Raw genomic sequence first — 18,750 nt, forward strand, 5'->3', positions numbered from 1 at the left:
GAACAAAGGAACAATTTAAAAATGAGGTTATCAGTGTTATCATTAATATATCATCACTATGAAATATTTTAATTTGATTGTCTATATCATTAATTTTTTTAAACTTATTTAACATGATGATTGTTATTATTATAGTGAAATGGTCCTTTGTTTGATTAATTAAATATTTTAAACAATTTTTCCGGACACGGTCATCTTTTTTCATTTTTGCTTAAAATTTTGCAAAATTTTTGAATTTTCAAGCTTCATGCCCAAGAACAACTGGAAAATGATCAAGGCGGCCCTTCAAATGAAGATATTACCATTGAATATGCAAACTGCCGATCATGCAGAAGTTCAGATAATGAACATTTACTGCTACTCTGCGACGGAAACATTGGTCAAAATGCTGATGGTTCTACGATTCGCTGTAATGTCGCCTATCATTGCTATTGCTTACCGGAGAAACTGGAGCGAATCCCGGAAAATGACCGGATTTTGTCCATTCTGCGAAAATAAACCAGAAAATGCACAGCATTTTGTAGGACAAACAAATTTAAATGTTTCACGTTCAGAAGAAGCTGGTAGTAGTAGTTCAAGACAATTAAAGAATGAGACTGATGTATCGAAATGTCATCTAAGCGGATGTTTGGAGCAAGGTAATACGAAAATAGAAACTGGATGCAGCAAAATTAGAAATTCCGAATCAACGCTTATTCAAGATGCTTATGGTGATTCGGATACGGAAAGTGAATCAAGAGACTATAGTAATGAAAAGAGTGAATTATATTCAACAAGTGATGCAACTAGTGATGATTATGATGATAGCAACGAAATAACAGTCGAAAATACTGGCGGCAAGTTATCATATAGACGAAAATTAACAAACTATAATATTTTGATAATAAGATTACAACTCTTAAAAAATTAAAAATTTTAATACAGAAATTCTTATGAATTACAAATCATTCTACCTAATATTTTACGTTTGCGTGCTATACGTAGATGAAATATACGTCGATGAGAACGTACAAATATACGAAATTAATATTTCTTCATTAAAAAACAGACAAGAAATTATAACTAAAGCTAGAATAGGAACAAAAATATCGAATTTACTTATACATCATTAATATATAGGGACAAATTTTGATGTATTGGACGACGACGACGACGATGACGATGACAGTGATGATGGTGAGGATGATGATGATGATGATGATTGTAACGAATCAGATGAAACAGATTCTGAGCAAAAATTCCACCAAGCGATATTTCGCGATAATTACAGACGAAGAAGAGGAATGAAGCGTAATCAAGGAATTACATATCGCCGATAAAGTTGCAGAATTTATGACAAAGACGAAATGAAATTCTGGTAAAGCGGGAATATCAAAGACTGATACTAACACATCATCACTCTAGCTAACAGATCACTTCTATATACCAAATAATAATGATAATTTTAATAATTGCTGATGTATTTGATATACCATATGATTTTCTAACCAACTTACAATTTTACTTGTGATAATGCAATCAATGAATGTGTGAACTGAAATAAACTTATGCTAAAATCCAGAATTCCTATTACAATATTAACAGCGTTAATCTAAGTTACATTTGCTCATAAAAATTTTGAATCCGAATTTCATGAAATTATCACGTATAGTTCACATAGCGCTAAATTGTTACTGATACTGTACTACTAGAAGTCATTCTCAACACATTGAAATCACAATATTAAGAAACTGAAATGATTTAAAAGAGAAATAAATACTTGTGTTAAAAAAACCACTTACGTCAGCTTATAATCACGTAATATATCCGTGATCTCTCGTAATCACGCAAACAAATTCATAATTTTGGCATGATATTTTCCGTTATACTATTTACTTATATACTCTTCAATTATGCAGTTCCTTCCTATAATAAACCTAATAAACCCTTTACACTAGTGATCGGAAGAATTATATAAAATTGAAGAGTTTCGGAGATGCTTCCAGAGCATAATGGACCGCGTTAAATTCAAAAATATTGCATTTGAGGAATTTTAGCTTAATGTTGGAATTGAGGGGTTAAATGGTGTGGTAGTGTTTTGTTGGTTTTGGTCGTATATTGTTCGGTGCGGTGTTTGTATTGTGTGGTAATGTCTAGATTCATTCATTAATATACAATTTATAGAAAAATAAATGAATTTGTCCGAGAAATTCTTTCCACGGGAACGTCATAAATATAATCTAGTAAATGTTATTAAAATATTGCCTTTATATTAGTTGATAATCCAGAATTGCTTAGATAATGATTGAAATTATCAAAATGATTCAAATAGGACTAATCTTACTCTATGCATAACCAGTAACTTGTAGGATTATTTTTTTTTTTTTTTTCTTTGTAGGAAAGTAGCCAATGATTTGATTAATTGACAATTTTGATGAAATCACATCCTGAAAAAATTACATCCTGAAAGTTTTTCTTTTCCAAGATTTTATAAAATTTAATTGCAGTTTGAAAAAGTATTCATTTTTATCAAATTTAGTTGCGCTTGGAAAAATTACTTTGAATGAAAGAAAAAAGTTTATATAATCTGTGGCATATTATATTTGTTTTATTTATTTATTATTATAAGGAAAAAAAAGAGCAATTATTTATTGTGAAAGTAAAAATTAGTATCACAAAATCATTTATTTTTTGTAGCAGCAATTAATTTCTAATCGGTCATGCAAAAAAAATAGCAGGTGGTTAGCTTTCTTTGCTGCATGCTTTTTTTGCTAACTACGCGCAACTGCATGCTTTTTTTATTGAGCATATTTATTGCACATTTTGATATAAAACTCATTGTTAAACTATTAATTTTATTTGAGTGATATTATTTTGCTTATTGCCTGCTTTTTTTTCATCTTTTTTTAAAAGTTAGTTCTATTTGCTTTAGTAATTTATTGCTATAATTATTGCTTGTGTTGAAAGAAATTTTTTTAGTTCATAAATTTTCATTGAAATTATGTCCTTTCATCTTTTTTAAAATGCCTCTCAACACAATAAATTTTCCCATTTTTTTAAATACATTTTTTGCATATGCAAATTTTTCAAAAATTTTCTTTACTATAAATAATCATTTTATTATTTTATCAGTTAGTATTAGCTACAGGATCTGTTAGTGAAGAGTTCGCATAACCACTGGAAGTGTTAGTTTTGCAGACGATTAAAAGGAGTGTTATTCTAACAAGACTTTTTTAAAAAAAGAAAAAAAAAAAATGGAATCAAATTGTGCCATATGTTTGGAACAATTAAAATATCCGCTTGGAAGACCAGATAATTGTAAGCACAAATTCTGTTTTAAATGTATTCGCGATTGGTTAAAAAAGCGATCACAATGCCCACTTTGTGGTGGAGAGCCAAAATATCTAATTAAAATTGAAGAAACAAAAAATGAAAGAAAAGTGCCAGTAAAAAAAAGAACAAAGGAACAATTTAAAAATGAGGTTATCAGTGTTATCATTAATATATCATCACTATGAAATATTTTAATTTGATTGTCTATATCATTAATTTTTTTAAACTTATTTAACATGATGATTGTTATTATTATAGTGAAATGGTCCTTTGTTTGATTAATTAAATATTTTAAACAATTTTTCCGGACACGGTCATCTTTTTTCATTTTTGCTTAAAATTTTGCAAAATTTTTGAATTTTCAAGCTTCATGCCCAAGAACAACTGGAAAATGATCAAGGCGGCCCTTCAAATGAAGATATTACCATTGAATATGCAAACTGCCGATCATGCAGAAGTTCAGATAATGAACATTTACTGCTACTCTGCGACGGAAACATTGGTCAAAATGCTGATGGTTCTACGATTCGCTGTAATGTCGCCTATCATTGCTATTGCTTACCGGAGAAACTGGAGCGAATCCCGGAAAATGACCGGTTTTGTCCATTCTGCGAAAATAAACCAGAAAATGCACAGCATTTTGTAGGACAAACAAATTTAAATGTTTCACGTTCAGAAGAAGCTGGTAGTAGTAGTTCAAGACAATTAAAGAATGAGACTGATGTATCGAAATGTCATCTAAGCGGATGTTTGGAGCAAGGTAATACGAAAATAGAAACTGGATGCAGCAAAATTAGAAATTCCGAATCAACGCTTATTCAAGATGCTTATGGTGATTCGGATACGGAAAGTGAATCAAGAGACTATAGTAATGAAAAGAGTGAATTATATTCAACAAGTGATGCAACTAGTGATGATTATGATGATAGCAACGAAATAACAGTCGAAAATACTGGCGGCAAGTTATCATATAGACGAAAATTAACAAACTATAATATTTTGATAATAAGATTACAACTCTTAAAAAATTAAAAATTTTAATACAGAAATTCTTATGAATTACAAATCATTCTACCTAATATTTTACGTTTGCGTGCTATACGTAGATGAAATATACGTCGATGAGAACGTACAAATATACGAAATTAATATTTCTTCATTAAAAAACAGACAAGAAATTATAACTAAAGCTAGAATAGGAACAAAAATATCGAATTTACTTATACATCATTAATATATAGGGACAAATTTTGATGTATTGGACGACGACGACGACGATGACGATGACAGTGATGATGGTGAGGATGATGATGATGATGATGATGATTGTAACGAATCAGATGAAACAGATTCTGAGCAAAAATTCCACCAAGCGATATTTCGCGATAATTACAGACGAAGAAGAGGAATGAAGCGTAATCAAGGAATTACATATCGCCGATAAAGTTGCAGAATTTATGACAAAGACGAAATGAAATTCTGGTAAAGCGGGAATATCAAAGACTGATACTAACACATCATCACTCTAGCTAACAGATCACTTCTATATACCAAATAATAATGATAATTTTAATAATTGCTGATGTATTTGATATACCATATGATTTTCTAACCAACTTACAATTTTACTTGTGATAATGCAATCAATGAATGTGTGAACTGAAATAAACTTATGCTAAAATCCAGAATTCCTATTACAATATTAACAGCGTTAATCTAAGTTACATTTGCTCATAAAAATTTTGAATCCGAATTTCATGAAATTATCACGTATAGTTCACATAGCGCTAAATTGTTACTGATACTGTACTACTAGAAGTCATTCTCAACACATTGAAATCACAATATTAAGAAACTGAAATGATTTAAAAGAGAAATAAATACTTGTGTTAAAAAAACCACTTACGTCAGCTTATAATCACGTAATATATCCGTGATCTCTCGTAATCACGCAAACAAATTCATAATTTTGGCATGATATTTTCCGTTATACTATTTACTTATATACTCTTCAATTATGCAGTTCCTTCCTATAATAAACCTAATAAACCCTTTACACTAGTGATCGGAAGAATTATATAAAATTGAAGAGTTTCGGAGATGCTTCCAGAGCATAATGGACCGCGTTAAATTCAAAAATATTGCATTTGAGGAATTTTAGCTTAATGTTGGAATTGAGGGGTTAAATGGTGTGGTAGTGTTTTGTTGGTTTTGGTCGTATATTGTTCGGTGCGGTGTTTGTATTGTGTGGTAATGTCTAGATTCATTCATTAATATACAATTTATAGAAAAATAAATGAATTTGTCCGAGAAATTCTTTCCACGGGAACGTCATAAATATAATCTAGTAAATGTTATTAAAATATTGCCTTTATATTAGTTGATAATCCAGAATTGCTTAGATAATGATTGAAATTATCAAAATGATTCAAATAGGACTAATCTTACTCTATGCATAACCAGTAACTTGTAGGATTATTTTTTTTTTTTTTTTCTTTGTAGGAAAGTAGCCAATGATTTGATTAATTGACAATTTTGATGAAATCACATCCTGAAAAAATTACATCCTGAAAGTTTTCTTTTCCAAGATTTTATAAAATTTAATTGCAGTTTGAAAAAGTATTCATTTTTATCAAATTTAGTTGCGCTTGGAAAAATTACTTTGAATGAAAGAAAAAAGTTTATATAATCTGTGGCATATTATATTTGTTTTATTTATTTATTATTATAAGGAAAAAAAAGAGCAATTATTTATTGTGAAAGTAAAAATTAGTATCACAAAATCATTTATTTTTTGTAGCAGCAATTAATTTCTAATCGGTCATGCAAAAAAAATAGCAGGTGGTTAGCTTTCTTTGCTGCATGCTTTTTTTGCTAACTACGCGCAACTGCATGCTTTTTTTATTGAGCATATTTATTGCACATTTTGATATAAAACTCATTGTTAAACTATTAATTTTATTTGAGTGATATTATTTTGCTTATTGCCTGCTTTTTTTTCATCTTTTTTTAAAAGTTAGTTCTATTTGCTTTAGTAATTTATTGCTATAATTATTGCTTGTGTTGAAAGAAATTTTTTTAGTTCATAAATTTTCATTGAAATTATGTCCTTTCATCTTTTTTAAAATGCCTCTCAACACAATAAATTTTCCCATTTTTTTAAATACATTTTTTGCATATGCAAATTTTTCAAAAATTTTCTTTACTATAAATAATCATTTTATTATTTTATCAGTTAGTATTAGCTACAGGATCTGTTAGTGAAGAGTTCGCATAACCACTGGAAGTGTTAGTTTTGCAGACGATTAAAAGGAGTGTTATTCTAACAAGACTTTTTTAAAAAAAGAAAAAAAAAAAATGGAATCAAATTGTGCCATATGTTTGGAACAATTAAAATATCCGCTTGGAAGACCAGATAATTGTAAGCACAAATTCTGTTTTAAATGTATTCGCGATTGGTTAAAAAAGCGATCACAATGCCCACTTTGTGGTGGAGAGCCAAAATATCTAATTAAAATTGAAGAAACAAAAAATGAAAGAAAAGTGCCAGTAAAAAAAAGAACAAAGGAACAATTTAAAAATGAGGTTATCAGTGTTATCATTAATATATCATCACTATGAAATATTTTAATTTGATTGTCTATATCATTAATTTTTTTAAACTTATTTAACATGATGATTGTTATTATTATAGTGAAATGGTCCTTTGTTTGATTAATTAAATATTTTAAACAATTTTTCCGGACACGGTCATCTTTTTTCATTTTTGCTTAAAATTTTGCAAAATTTTTGAATTTTCAAGCTTCATGCCCAAGAACAACTGGAAAATGATCAAGGCGGCCCTTCAAATGAAGATATTACCATTGAATATGCAAACTGCCGATCATGCAGAAGTTCAGATAATGAACATTTACTGCTACTCTGCGACGGAAACATTGGTCAAAATGCTGATGGTTCTACGATTCGCTGTAATGTCGCCTATCATTGCTATTGCTTACCGGAGAAACTGGAGCGAATCCCGGAAAATGACCGATTTTGTCCATTCTGCGAAAATAAACCAGAAAATGCACAGCATTTTGTAGGACAAACAAATTTAAATGTTTCACGTTCAGAAGAAGCTGGTAGTAGTAGTTCAAGACAATTAAAGAATGAGACTGATGTATCGAAATGTCATCTAAGCGGATGTTTGGAGCAAGGTAATACGAAAATAGAAACTGGATGCAGCAAAATTAGAAATTCCGAATCAACGCTTATTCAAGATGCTTATGGTGATTCGGATACGGAAAGTGAATCAAGAGACTATAGTAATGAAAAGAGTGAATTATATTCAACAAGTGATGCAACTAGTGATGATTATGATGATAGCAACGAAATAACAGTCGAAAATACTGGCGGCAAGTTATCATATAGACGAAAATTAACAAACTATAATATTTTGATAATAAGATTACAACTCTTAAAAAATTAAAAATTTTAATACAGAAATTCTTATGAATTACAAATCATTCTACCTAATATTTTACGTTTGCGTGCTATACGTAGATGAAATATACGTCGATGAGAACGTACAAATATACGAAATTAATATTTCTTCATTAAAAAACAGACAAGAAATTATAACTAAAGCTAGAATAGGAACAAAAATATCGAATTTACTTATACATCATTAATATATAGGGACAAATTTTGATGTATTGGACGACGACGACGACGATGACGATGACAGTGATAATGGTGAGGATGATGATGATGATGATGATGATTGTAACGAATCAGATGAAACAGATTCTGAGCAAAAATTCCACCAAGCGATATTTCGCGATAATTACAGACGAAGAAGAGGAATGAAGCGTAATCAAGGAATTACATATCGCCGATAAAGTTGCAGAATTTATGACAAAGACGAAATGAAATTCTGGTAAAGCGGGAATATCAAAGACTGATACTAACACATCATCACTCTAGCTAACAGATCACTTCTATATACCAAATAATAATGATAATTTTAATAATTGCTGATGTATTTGATATACCATATGATTTTCTAACCAACTTACAATTTTACTTGTGATAATGCAATCAATGAATGTGTGAACTGAAATAAACTTATGCTAAAATCCAGAATTCCTATTACAATATTAACAGCGTTAATCTAAGTTACATTTGCTCATAAAAATTTTGAATCCGAATTTCATGAAATTATCACGTATAGTTCACATAGCGCTAAATTGTTACTGATACTGTACTACTAGAAGTCATTCTCAACACATTGAAATCACAATATTAAGAAACTGAAATGATTTAAAAGAGAAATAAATACTTGTGTTAAAAAAACCACTTACGTCAGCTTATAATCACGTAATATATCCGTGATCTCTCGTAATCACGCAAACAAATTCATAATTTTGGCATGATATTTTCCGTTATACTATTTACTTATATACTCTTCAATTATGCAGTTCCTTCCTATAATAAACCTAATAAACCCTTTACACTAGTGATCGGAAGAATTATATAAAATTGAAGAGTTTCGGAGATGCTTCCAGAGCATAATGGACCGCGTTAAATTCAAAAATATTGCATTTGAGGAATTTTAGCTTAATGTTGGAATTGAGGGGTTAAATGGTGTGGTAGTGTTTTGTTGGTTTTGGTCGTATATTGTTCGGTGCGGTGTTTGTATTGTGTGGTAATGTCTAGATTCATTCATTAATATACAATTTATAGAAAAATAAATGAATTTGTCCGAGAAATTCTTTCCACGGGAACGTCATAAATATAATCTAGTAAATGTTATTAAAATATTGCCTTTATATTAGTTGATAATCCAGAATTGCTTAGATAATGATTGAAATTATCAAAATGATTCAAATAGGACTAATCTTACTCTATGCATAACCAGTAACTTGTAGGATTATTTTTTTTTTTTTTTTCTTTGTAGGAAAGTAGCCAATGATTTGATTAATTGACAATTTTGATGAATCACATCTGAAAAATTACATCTGAAAGTTTTCTTTTCAAGATTTATAAAATTTAATTGCAGTTTGAAAAAGTATTCATTTTTATCAAATTTAGTTTCGCTTGGAAAAATTACTTTGAATGAAAGAAAAAAGTTTATATAATCTGTGGCATATTATATTTGTTTTATTTATTTATTATTATAAGGAAAAAAAAGAGCAATTATTTATTGTGAAAGTAAAAATTAGTATCACAAAATCATTTATTTTTTGTAGCAGCAATTAATTTCTAATCGGTCATGCAAAAAAAATAGCAGGTGGTTAGCTTTCTTTGCTGCATGCTTTTTTTGCTAACTACGCGCAACTGCATGCTTTTTTTATTGAGCATATTTATTGCACATTTTGATATAAAACTCATTGTTAAACTATTAATTTTATTTGAGTGATATTATTTTGCTTATTGCCTGCTTTTTTTTCATCTTTTTTTAAAAGTTAGTTCTATTTGCTTTAGTAATTTATTGCTATAATTATTGCTTGTGTTGAAAGAAATTTTTTTAGTTCATAAATTTTCATTGAAATTATGTCCTTTCATCTTTTTTAAAATGCCTCTCAACACAATAAATTTTCCCATTTTTTTAAATACATTTTTTGCATATGCAAATTTTTCAAAAATTTTCTTTACTATAAATAATCATTTTATTATTTTATCAGTTAGTATTAGCTACAGGATCTGTTAGTGAAGAGTTCGCATAACCACTGGAAGTGTTAGTTTTGCAGACGATTAAAAGGAGTGTTATTCTAACAAGACTTTTTTAAAAAAAGAAAAAAAAAAAATGGAATCAAATTGTGCCATATGTTTGGAACAATTAAAATATCCGCTTGGAAGACCAGATAATTGTAAGCACAAATTCTGTTTTAAATGTATTCGCGATTGGTTAAAAAAGCGATCACAATGCCCACTTTGTGGTGGAGAGCCAAAATATCTAATTAAAATTGAAGAAACAAAAAATGAAAGAAAAGTGCCAGTAAAAAAAAGAACAAAGGAACAATTTAAAAATGAGGTTATCAGTGTTATCATTAATATATCATCACTATGAAATATTTTAATTTGATTGTCTATATCATTAATTTTTTTAAACTTATTTAACATGATGATTGTTATTATTATAGTGAAATGGTCCTTTGTTTGATTAATTAAATATTTTAAACAATTTTTCCGGACACGGTCATCTTTTTTCATTTTTGCTTAAAATTTTGCAAAATTTTTGAATTTTCAAGCTTCATGCCCAAGAACAACTGGAAAATGATCAAGGCGGCCCTTCAAATGAAGATATTACCATTGAATATGCAAACTGCCGATCATGCAGAAGTTCAGATAATGAACATTTACTGCTACTCTGCGACGGAAACATTGGTCAAAATGCTGATGGTTCTACGATTCGCTGTAATGTCGCCTATCATTGCTATTGCTTACCGGAGAAACTGGAGCGAATCCCGGAAAATGACCGGATTTTGTCCATTCTGCGAAAATAAACCAGAAAATGCACAGCATTTTGTAGGACAAACAAATTTAAATGTTTCACGTTCAGAAGAAGCTGGTAGTAGTAGTTCAAGACAATTAAAGAATGAGACTGATGTATCGAAATGTCATCTAAGCGGATGTTTGGAGCAAGGTAATACGAAAATAGAAACTGGATGCAGCAAAATTAGAAATTCCGAATCAACGCTTATTCAAGATGCTTATGGTGATTCGGATACGGAAAGTGAATCAAGAGACTATAGTAATGAAAAGAGTGAATTATATTCAACAAGTGATGCAACTAGTGATGATTATGATGATAGCAACGAAATAACAGTCGAAAATACTGGCGGCAAGTTATCATATAGACGAAAATTAACAAACTATAATATTTTGATAATAAGATTACAACTCTTAAAAAATTAAAAATTTTAATACAGAAATTCTTATGAATTACAAATCATTCTACCTAATATTTTACGTTTGCGTGCTATACGTAGATGAAATATACGTCGATGAGAACGTACAAATATACGAAATTAATATTTCTTCATTAAAAAACAGACAAGAAATTATAACTAAAGCTAGAATAGGAACAAAAATATCGAATTTACTTATACATCATTAATATATAGGGACAAATTTTGATGTATTGGACGACGACGACGACGATGACGATGACAGTGATGATGGTGAGGATGATGATGATGATGATGATGATTGTAACGAATCAGATGAAACAGATTCTGAGCAAAAATTCCACCAAGCGATATTTCGCGATAATTACAGACGAAGAAGAGGAATGAAGCGTAATCAAGGAATTACATATCGCCGATAAAGTTGCAGAATTTATGACAAAGACGAAATGAAATTCTGGTAAAGCGGGAATATCAAAGACTGATACTAACACATCATCACTCTAGCTAACAGATCACTTCTATATACCAAATAATAATGATAATTTTAATAATTGCTGATGTATTTGATATACCATATGATTTTCTAACCAACTTACAATTTTACTTGTGATAATGCAATCAATGAATGTGTGAACTGAAATAAACTTATGCTAAAATCCAGAATTCCTATTACAATATTAACAGCGTTAATCTAAGTTACATTTGCTCATAAAAATTTTGAATCCGAATTTCATGAAATTATCACGTATAGTTCACATAGCGCTAAATTGTTACTGATACTGTACTACTAGAAGTCATTCTCAACACATTGAAATCACAATATTAAGAAACTGAAATGATTTAAAAGAGAAATAAATACTTGTGTTAAAAAAACCACTTACGTCAGCTTATAATCACGTAATATATCCGTGATCTCTCGTAATCACGCAAACAAATTCATAATTTTGGCATGATATTTTCCGTTATACTATTTACTTATATACTCTTCAATTATGCAGTTCCTTCCTATAATAAACCTAATAAACCCTTTACACTAGTGATCGGAAGAATTATATAAAATTGAAGAGTTTCGGAGATGCTTCCAGAGCATAATGGACCGCGTTAAATTCAAAAATATTGCATTTGAGGAATTTTAGCTTAATGTTGGAATTGAGGGGTTAAATGGTGTGGTAGTGTTTTGTTGGTTTTGGTCGTATATTGTTCGGTGCGGTGTTTGTATTGTGTGGTAATGTCTAGATTCATTCATTAATATACAATTTATAGAAAAATAAATGAATTTGTCCGAGAAATTCTTTCCACGGGAACGTCATAAATATAATCTAGTAAATGTTATTAAAATATTGCCTTTATATTAGTTGATAATCCAGAATTGCTTAGATAATGATTGAAATTATCAAAATGATTCAAATAGGACTAATCTTACTCTATGCATAACCAGTAACTTGTAGGATTATTTTTTTTTTTTTTTTCTTTGTAGGAAAGTAGCCAATGATTTGATTAATTGACAATTTTGATTTATAAAATTTAATTGCAGTTTGAAAAAGTATTCATTTTTATCAAATTTAGTTTCGCTTGGAAAAATTACTTTGAATGAAAGAAAAAAGTTTATATAATCTGTGGCATATTATATTTGTTTTATTTATTTATTATTATAAGGAAAAAAAAGAGCAATTATTTATTGTGAAAGTAAAAATTAGTATCACAAAATCATTTATTTTTTGTAGCAGCAATTAATTTCTAATCGGTCATGCAAAAAAAATAGCAGGTGGTTAGCTTTCTTTGCTGCATGCTTTTTTTGCTAACTACGCGCAACTGCATGCTTTTTTTATTGAGCATATTTATTGCACATTTTGATATAAAACTCATTGTTAAACTATTAATTTTATTTGAGTGATATTATTTTGCTTATTGCCTGCTTTTTTTTCATCTTTTTTTAAAAGTTAGTTCTATTTGCTTTAGTAATTTATTGCTATAATTATTGCTTGTGTTGAAAGAAATTTTTTTAGTTCATAAATTTTCATTGAAATTATGTCCTTTCATCTTTTTTAAAATGCCTCTCAACACAATAAATTTTCCCATTTTTTTAAATACATTTTTTGCATATGCAAATTTTTCAAAAATTTTCTTTACTATAAATAATCATTTTATTATTTTATCAGTTAGTATTAGCTACAGGATCTGTTAGTGAAGAGTTCGCATAACCACTGGAAGTGTTAGTTTTGCAGACGATTAAAAGGAGTGTTATTCTAACAAGACTTTTTTAAAAAAAGAAAAAAAAAAAATGGAATCAAATTGTGCCATATGTTTGGAACAATTAAAATATCCGCTTGGAAGACCAGATAATTGTAAGCACAAATTCTGTTTTAAATGTATTCGCGATTGGTTAAAAAAGCGATCACAATGCCCACTTTGTGGTGGAGAGCCAAAATATCTAATTAAAATTGAAGAAACAAAAAATGAAAGAAAAGTGCCAGTAAAAAAAAGAACAAAGGAACAATTTAAAAATGAGGTTATCAGTGTTATCATTAATATATCATCACTATGAAATATTTTAATTTGATTGTCTATATCATTAATTTTTTTAAACTTATTTAACATGATGATTGTTATTATTATAGTGAAATGGTCCTTTGTTTGATTAATTAAATATTTTAAACAATTTTTCCGGACACGGTCATCTTTTTTCATTTTTGCTTAAAATTTTGCAAAATTTTTGAATTTTCAAGCTTCATGCCCAAGAACAACTGGAAAATGATCAAGGCGGCCCTTCAAATGAAGATATTACCATTGAATATGCAAACTGCCGATCATGCAGAAGTTCAGATAATGAACATTTACTGCTACTCTGCGACGGAAACATTGGTCAAAATGCTGATGGTTCTACGATTCGCTGTAATGTCGCCTATCATTGCTATTGCTTACCGGAGAAACTGGAGCGAATCCCGGAAAATGACCGATTTTGTCCATTCTGCGAAAATAAACCAGAAAATGCACAGCATTTTGTAGGACAAACAAATTTAAATGTTTCACGTTCAGAAGAAGCTGGTAGTAGTAGTTCAAGACAATTAAAGAATGAGACTGATGTATCGAAATGTCATCTAAGCGGATGTTTGGAGCAAGGTAATACGAAAATAGAAACTGGATGCAGCAAAATTAGAAATTCCGAATCAACGCTTATTCAAGATGCTTATGGTGATTCGGATACGGAAAGTGAATCAAGAGACTATAGTAATGAAAAGAGTGAATTATATTCAACAAGTGATGCAACTAGTGATGATTATGATGATAGCAACGAAATAACAGTCGAAAATACTGGCGGCAAGTTATCATATAGACGAAAATTAACAAACTATAATATTTTGATAATAAGATTACAACTCTTAAAAAATTAAAAATTTTAATACAGAAATTCTTATGAATTACAAATCATTCTACCTAATATTTTACGTTTGCGTGCTATACGTAGATGAAATATACGTCGATGAGAACGTACAAATATACGAAATTAATATTTCTTCATTAAAAAACAGACAAGAAATTATAACTAAAGCTAGAATAGGAACAAAAATATCGAATTTACTTATACATCATTAATATATAGGGACAAATTTTGATGTATTGGACGACGACGACGACGATGACGATGACAGTGATGATGGTGAGGATGATGATGATGATGATGATTGTAACGAATCAGATGAAACAGATTCTGAGCAAAAATTCCACCAAGCGATATTTCGCGATAATTACAGACGAAGAAGAGGAATGAAGCGTAATCAAGGAATTACATATCGCCGATAAAGTTGCAGAATTTATGACAAAGACGAAATGAAATTCTGGTAAAGCGGGAATATCAAAGACTGATACTAACACATCATCACTCTAGCTAACAGATCACTTCTATATACCAAATAATAATGATAATTTTAATAATTGCTGATGTATTTGATATACCATATGATTTTCTAACCAACTTACAATTTTACTTGTGATAATGCAATCAATGAATGTGTGAACTGAAATAAACTTATGCTAAAATCCAGAATTCCTATTACAATATTAACAGCGTTAATCTAAGTTACATTTGCTCATAAAAATTTTGAATCCGAATTTCATGAAATTATCACGTATAGTTCACATAGCGCTAAATTGTTACTGATACTGTACTACTAGAAGTCATTCTCAACACATTGAAATCACAATATTAAGAAACTGAAATGATTTAAAAGAGAAATAAATACTTGTGTTAAAAAAACCACTTACGTCAGCTTATAATCACGTAATATATCCGTGATCTCTCGTAATCACGCAAACAAATTCATAATTTTGGCATGATATTTTCCGTTATACTATTTACTTATATACTCTTCAATTATGCAGTTCCTTCCTATAATAAACCTAATAAACCCTTTACACTAGTGATCGGAAGAATTATATAAAATTGAAGAGTTTCGGAGATGCTTCCAGAGCATAATGGACCGCGTTAAATTCAAAAATATTGCATTTGAGGAATTTTAGCTTAATGTTGGAATTGAGGGGTTAAATGGTGTGGTAGTGTTTTGTTGGTTTTGGTCGTATATTGTTCGGTGCGGTGTTTGTATTGTGTGGTAATGTCTAGATTCATTCATTAATATACAATTTATAGAAAAATAAATGAATTTGTCCGAGAAATTCTTTCCACGGGAACGTCATAAATATAATCTAGTAAATGTTATTAAAATATTGCCTTTATATTAGTTGATAATCCAGAATTGCTTAGATAATGATTGAAATTATCAAAATGATTCAAATAGGACTAATCTTACTCTATGCATAACCAGTAACTTGTAGGATTATTTTTTTTTTTTTTTCTTTGTAGGAAAGTAGCCAATGATTTGATTAATTGACAATTTTGATTTATAAAATTTAATTGCAGTTTGAAAAAGTATTCATTTTTATCAAATTTAGTTTCGCTTGGAAAAATTACTTTGAATGAAAGAAAAAAGTTTATATAATCTGTGGCATATTATATTTGTTTTATTTATTTATTATTATAAGGAAAAAAAAGAGCAATTATTTATTGTGAAAGTAAAAATTAGTATCACAAAATCATTTATTTTTTGTAGCAGCAATTAATTTCTAATCGGTCATGCAAAAAAAATAGCAGGTGGTTAGCTTTCTTTGCTGCATGCTTTTTTTGCTAACTACGCGCAACTGCATGCTTTTTTTATTGAGCATATTTATTGCACATTTTGATATAAAACTCATTGTTAAACTATTAATTTTATTTGAGTGATATTATTTTGCTTATTGCCTGCTTTTTTTTCATCTTTTTTTAAAAGTTAGTTCTATTTGCTTTAGTAATTTATTGCTATAATTATTGCTTGTGTTGAAAGAAATTTTTTTAGTTCATAAATTTTCATTGAAATTATGTCCTTTCATCTTTTTTAAAATGCCTCTCAACACAATAAATTTTCCCATTTTTTTAAATACATTTTTTGCATATGCAAATTTTTCAAAAATTTTCTTTACTATAAATAATCATTTTATTATTTTATCAGTTAGTATTAGCTACAGGATCTGTTAGTGAAGAGTTCGCATAACCACTGGAAGTGTTAGTTTTGCAGACGATTAAAAGGAGTGTTATTCTAACAAGACTTTTTTAAAAAAAGAAAAAAAAAAAATGGAATCAAATTGTGCCATATGTTTGGAACAATTAAAATATCCGCTTGGAAGACCAGATAATTGTAAGCACAAATTCTGTTTTAAATGTATTCGCGATTGGTTAAAAAAGCGATCACAATGCCCACTTTGTGGTGGAGAGCCAAAATATCTAATTAAAATTGAAGAAACAAAAAATGAAAGAAAAGTGCCAGTAAAAAAAAGAACAAAGGAACAATTTAAAAATGAGGTTATCAGTGTTATCATTAATATATCATCACTATGAAATATTTTAATTTGATTGTCTATATCATTAATTTTTTTAAACTTATTTAACATGATGATTGTTATTATTATAGTGAAATGGTCCTTTGTTTGATTAATTAAATATTTTAAACAATTTTTCCGGACACGGTCATCTTTTTTCATTTTTGCTTAAAATTTTGCAAAATTTTTGAATTTTCAAGCTTCATGCCCAAGAACAACTGGAAAATGATCAAGGCGGCCCTTCAAATGAAGATATTACCATTGAATATGCAAACTGCCGATCATGCAGAAGTTCAGATAATGAACATTTACTGCTACTCTGCGACGGAAACATTGGTCAAAATGCTGATGGTTCTACGATTCGCTGTAATGTCGCCTATCATTGCTATTGCTTACCGGAGAAACTGGAGCGAATCCCGGAAAATGACCGATTTTGTCCATTCTGCGAAAATAAACCAGAAAATGCACAGCATTTTGTAGGACAAACAAATTTAAATGTTTCACGTTCAGAAGAAGCTGGTAGTAGTAGTTCAAGACAATTAAAGAATGAGACTGATGTATCGAAATGTCATCTAAGCGGATGTTTGGAGCAAGGTAATACGAAAATAGAAACTGGATGCAGCAAAATTAGAAATTCCGAATCAACGCTTATTCAAGATGCTTATGGTGATTCGGATACGGAAAGTGAATCAAGAGACTATAGTAATGAAAAGAGTGAATTATATTCAACAAGTGATGCAACTAGTGATGATTATGATGATAGCAACGAAATAACAGTCGAAAATACTGGCGGCAAGTTATCATATAGACGAAAATTAACAAACTATAATATTTTGATAATAAGATTACAACTCTTAAAAAATTAAAAATTTTAATACAGAAATTCTTATGAATTACAAATCATTCTACCTAATATTTTACGTTTGCGTGCTATACGTAGATGAAATATACGTCGATGAGAACGTACAAATATACGAAATTAATATTTCTTCATTAAAAAACAGACAAGAAATTATAACTAAAGCTAGAATAGGAACAAAAATATCGAATTTACTTATACATCATTAATATATAGGGACAAATTTTGATGTATTGGACGACGACGACGACGATGACGATGACAGTGATAATGGTGAGGATGATGATGATGATGTAACGAATCAGATGAACAGATTCTGAGCAAAAATTCCACCAAGCGATATTTCGCGATAATTACAGACGAAGAAGAGGAATGAAGCGTAATCAAGGAATTACATATCGCCGATAAAGTTGCAGAATTTATGACAAAGACGAAATGAAATTCTGGTAAAGCGGGAATATCAAAGACTGATACTAACACATCATCACTCTAACAGATCACTTCTATATACTTACAATTTTACTTGTGATAATGCAATCAATGAATGTGTGAACTGAAATAAACTTATGCTAAAATCCAGAATTCCTATTACAATATTAACAGCGTTAATCTAAGTTACATTTGCTCATAAAATTTTGAATCCGAATTTCATGAAATTATCACGTATAGTTCACATAGCGCTAAATTGTTACTGATACTGTACTACTAGAAGTCATTCTCAACACATTGAAATCACAATATTAAGAAACTGAAATGATTTAAAAGAGAAATAAATACTTG

The 18,750-nt window shown here is 29.3% G+C and overlaps 6 protein-coding genes across 6 annotated transcripts; all 6 read left to right on the top strand.

The window, feature by feature from the left end:
• Positions 1 to 247: 247 nt before the first annotated feature.
• Bm8099 (Uncharacterized protein) lies at positions 248 to 1,319 on the top strand (the record flags this gene model as incomplete). The annotated part of the gene is made up of 3 exons (XM_043083019.1): positions 248 to 840; positions 925 to 980; positions 1,120 to 1,319. The coding sequence occupies 3 exons, from the start codon at positions 248 to 250 to the stop codon at positions 1,317 to 1,319; spliced, it is 849 nt and encodes a 282-aa protein (XP_042938953.1).
• A 1,914-nt stretch (positions 1,320 to 3,233) lies between these two features.
• Positions 3,234 to 4,756, top strand: Bm17221 (Uncharacterized protein; the record flags this gene model as incomplete). The annotated part of the gene is made up of 4 exons (XM_043083020.1): positions 3,234 to 3,461; positions 3,679 to 4,274; positions 4,359 to 4,414; positions 4,554 to 4,756. The coding sequence occupies 4 exons, from the start codon at positions 3,234 to 3,236 to the stop codon at positions 4,754 to 4,756; spliced, it is 1,083 nt and encodes a 360-aa protein (XP_042938954.1).
• Positions 4,757 to 6,669: 1,913 nt separating this feature from the next.
• Bm17222 (Uncharacterized protein) lies at positions 6,670 to 8,192 on the top strand (the record flags this gene model as incomplete). The annotated part of the gene is made up of 4 exons (XM_043083021.1): positions 6,670 to 6,897; positions 7,115 to 7,710; positions 7,795 to 7,850; positions 7,990 to 8,192. 4 exons carry the CDS (start codon positions 6,670 to 6,672, stop codon positions 8,190 to 8,192), a joined length of 1,083 nt encoding a protein of 360 aa, XP_042938955.1.
• A 2,130-nt stretch (positions 8,193 to 10,322) lies between these two features.
• Positions 10,323 to 11,623, top strand: Bm17223 (Uncharacterized protein; the record flags this gene model as incomplete). The annotated part of the gene is made up of 4 exons (XM_043083022.1): positions 10,323 to 10,327; positions 10,545 to 11,141; positions 11,226 to 11,281; positions 11,421 to 11,623. The coding sequence occupies 4 exons, from the start codon at positions 10,323 to 10,325 to the stop codon at positions 11,621 to 11,623; spliced, it is 861 nt and encodes a 286-aa protein (XP_042938956.1).
• Positions 11,624 to 13,485: 1,862 nt separating this feature from the next.
• Bm8234 (uncharacterized protein) lies at positions 13,486 to 15,005 on the top strand (the record flags this gene model as incomplete). The annotated part of the gene is made up of 4 exons (XM_043083023.1): positions 13,486 to 13,713; positions 13,931 to 14,526; positions 14,611 to 14,666; positions 14,806 to 15,005. The coding sequence occupies 4 exons, from the start codon at positions 13,486 to 13,488 to the stop codon at positions 15,003 to 15,005; spliced, it is 1,080 nt and encodes a 359-aa protein (XP_042938957.1).
• Positions 15,006 to 16,866: 1,861 nt separating this feature from the next.
• On the top strand, positions 16,867 to 18,290 carry Bm17224 (Uncharacterized protein; the record flags this gene model as incomplete). Its single annotated transcript, XM_043083024.1, has 3 exons — positions 16,867 to 17,094; positions 17,312 to 17,903; positions 18,187 to 18,290. The coding sequence occupies 3 exons, from the start codon at positions 16,867 to 16,869 to the stop codon at positions 18,288 to 18,290; spliced, it is 924 nt and encodes a 307-aa protein (XP_042938958.1).
• Between the last annotated feature and the right edge of the window lie 460 nt (positions 18,291 to 18,750).

This window comes from Brugia malayi (assembly GCF_000002995.4).
Source record: "Brugia malayi strain FR3 genome assembly, contig: Bm_078, whole genome shotgun sequence".
NCBI lineage: Eukaryota > Metazoa > Nematoda > Chromadorea > Rhabditida > Onchocercidae > Brugia > Brugia malayi.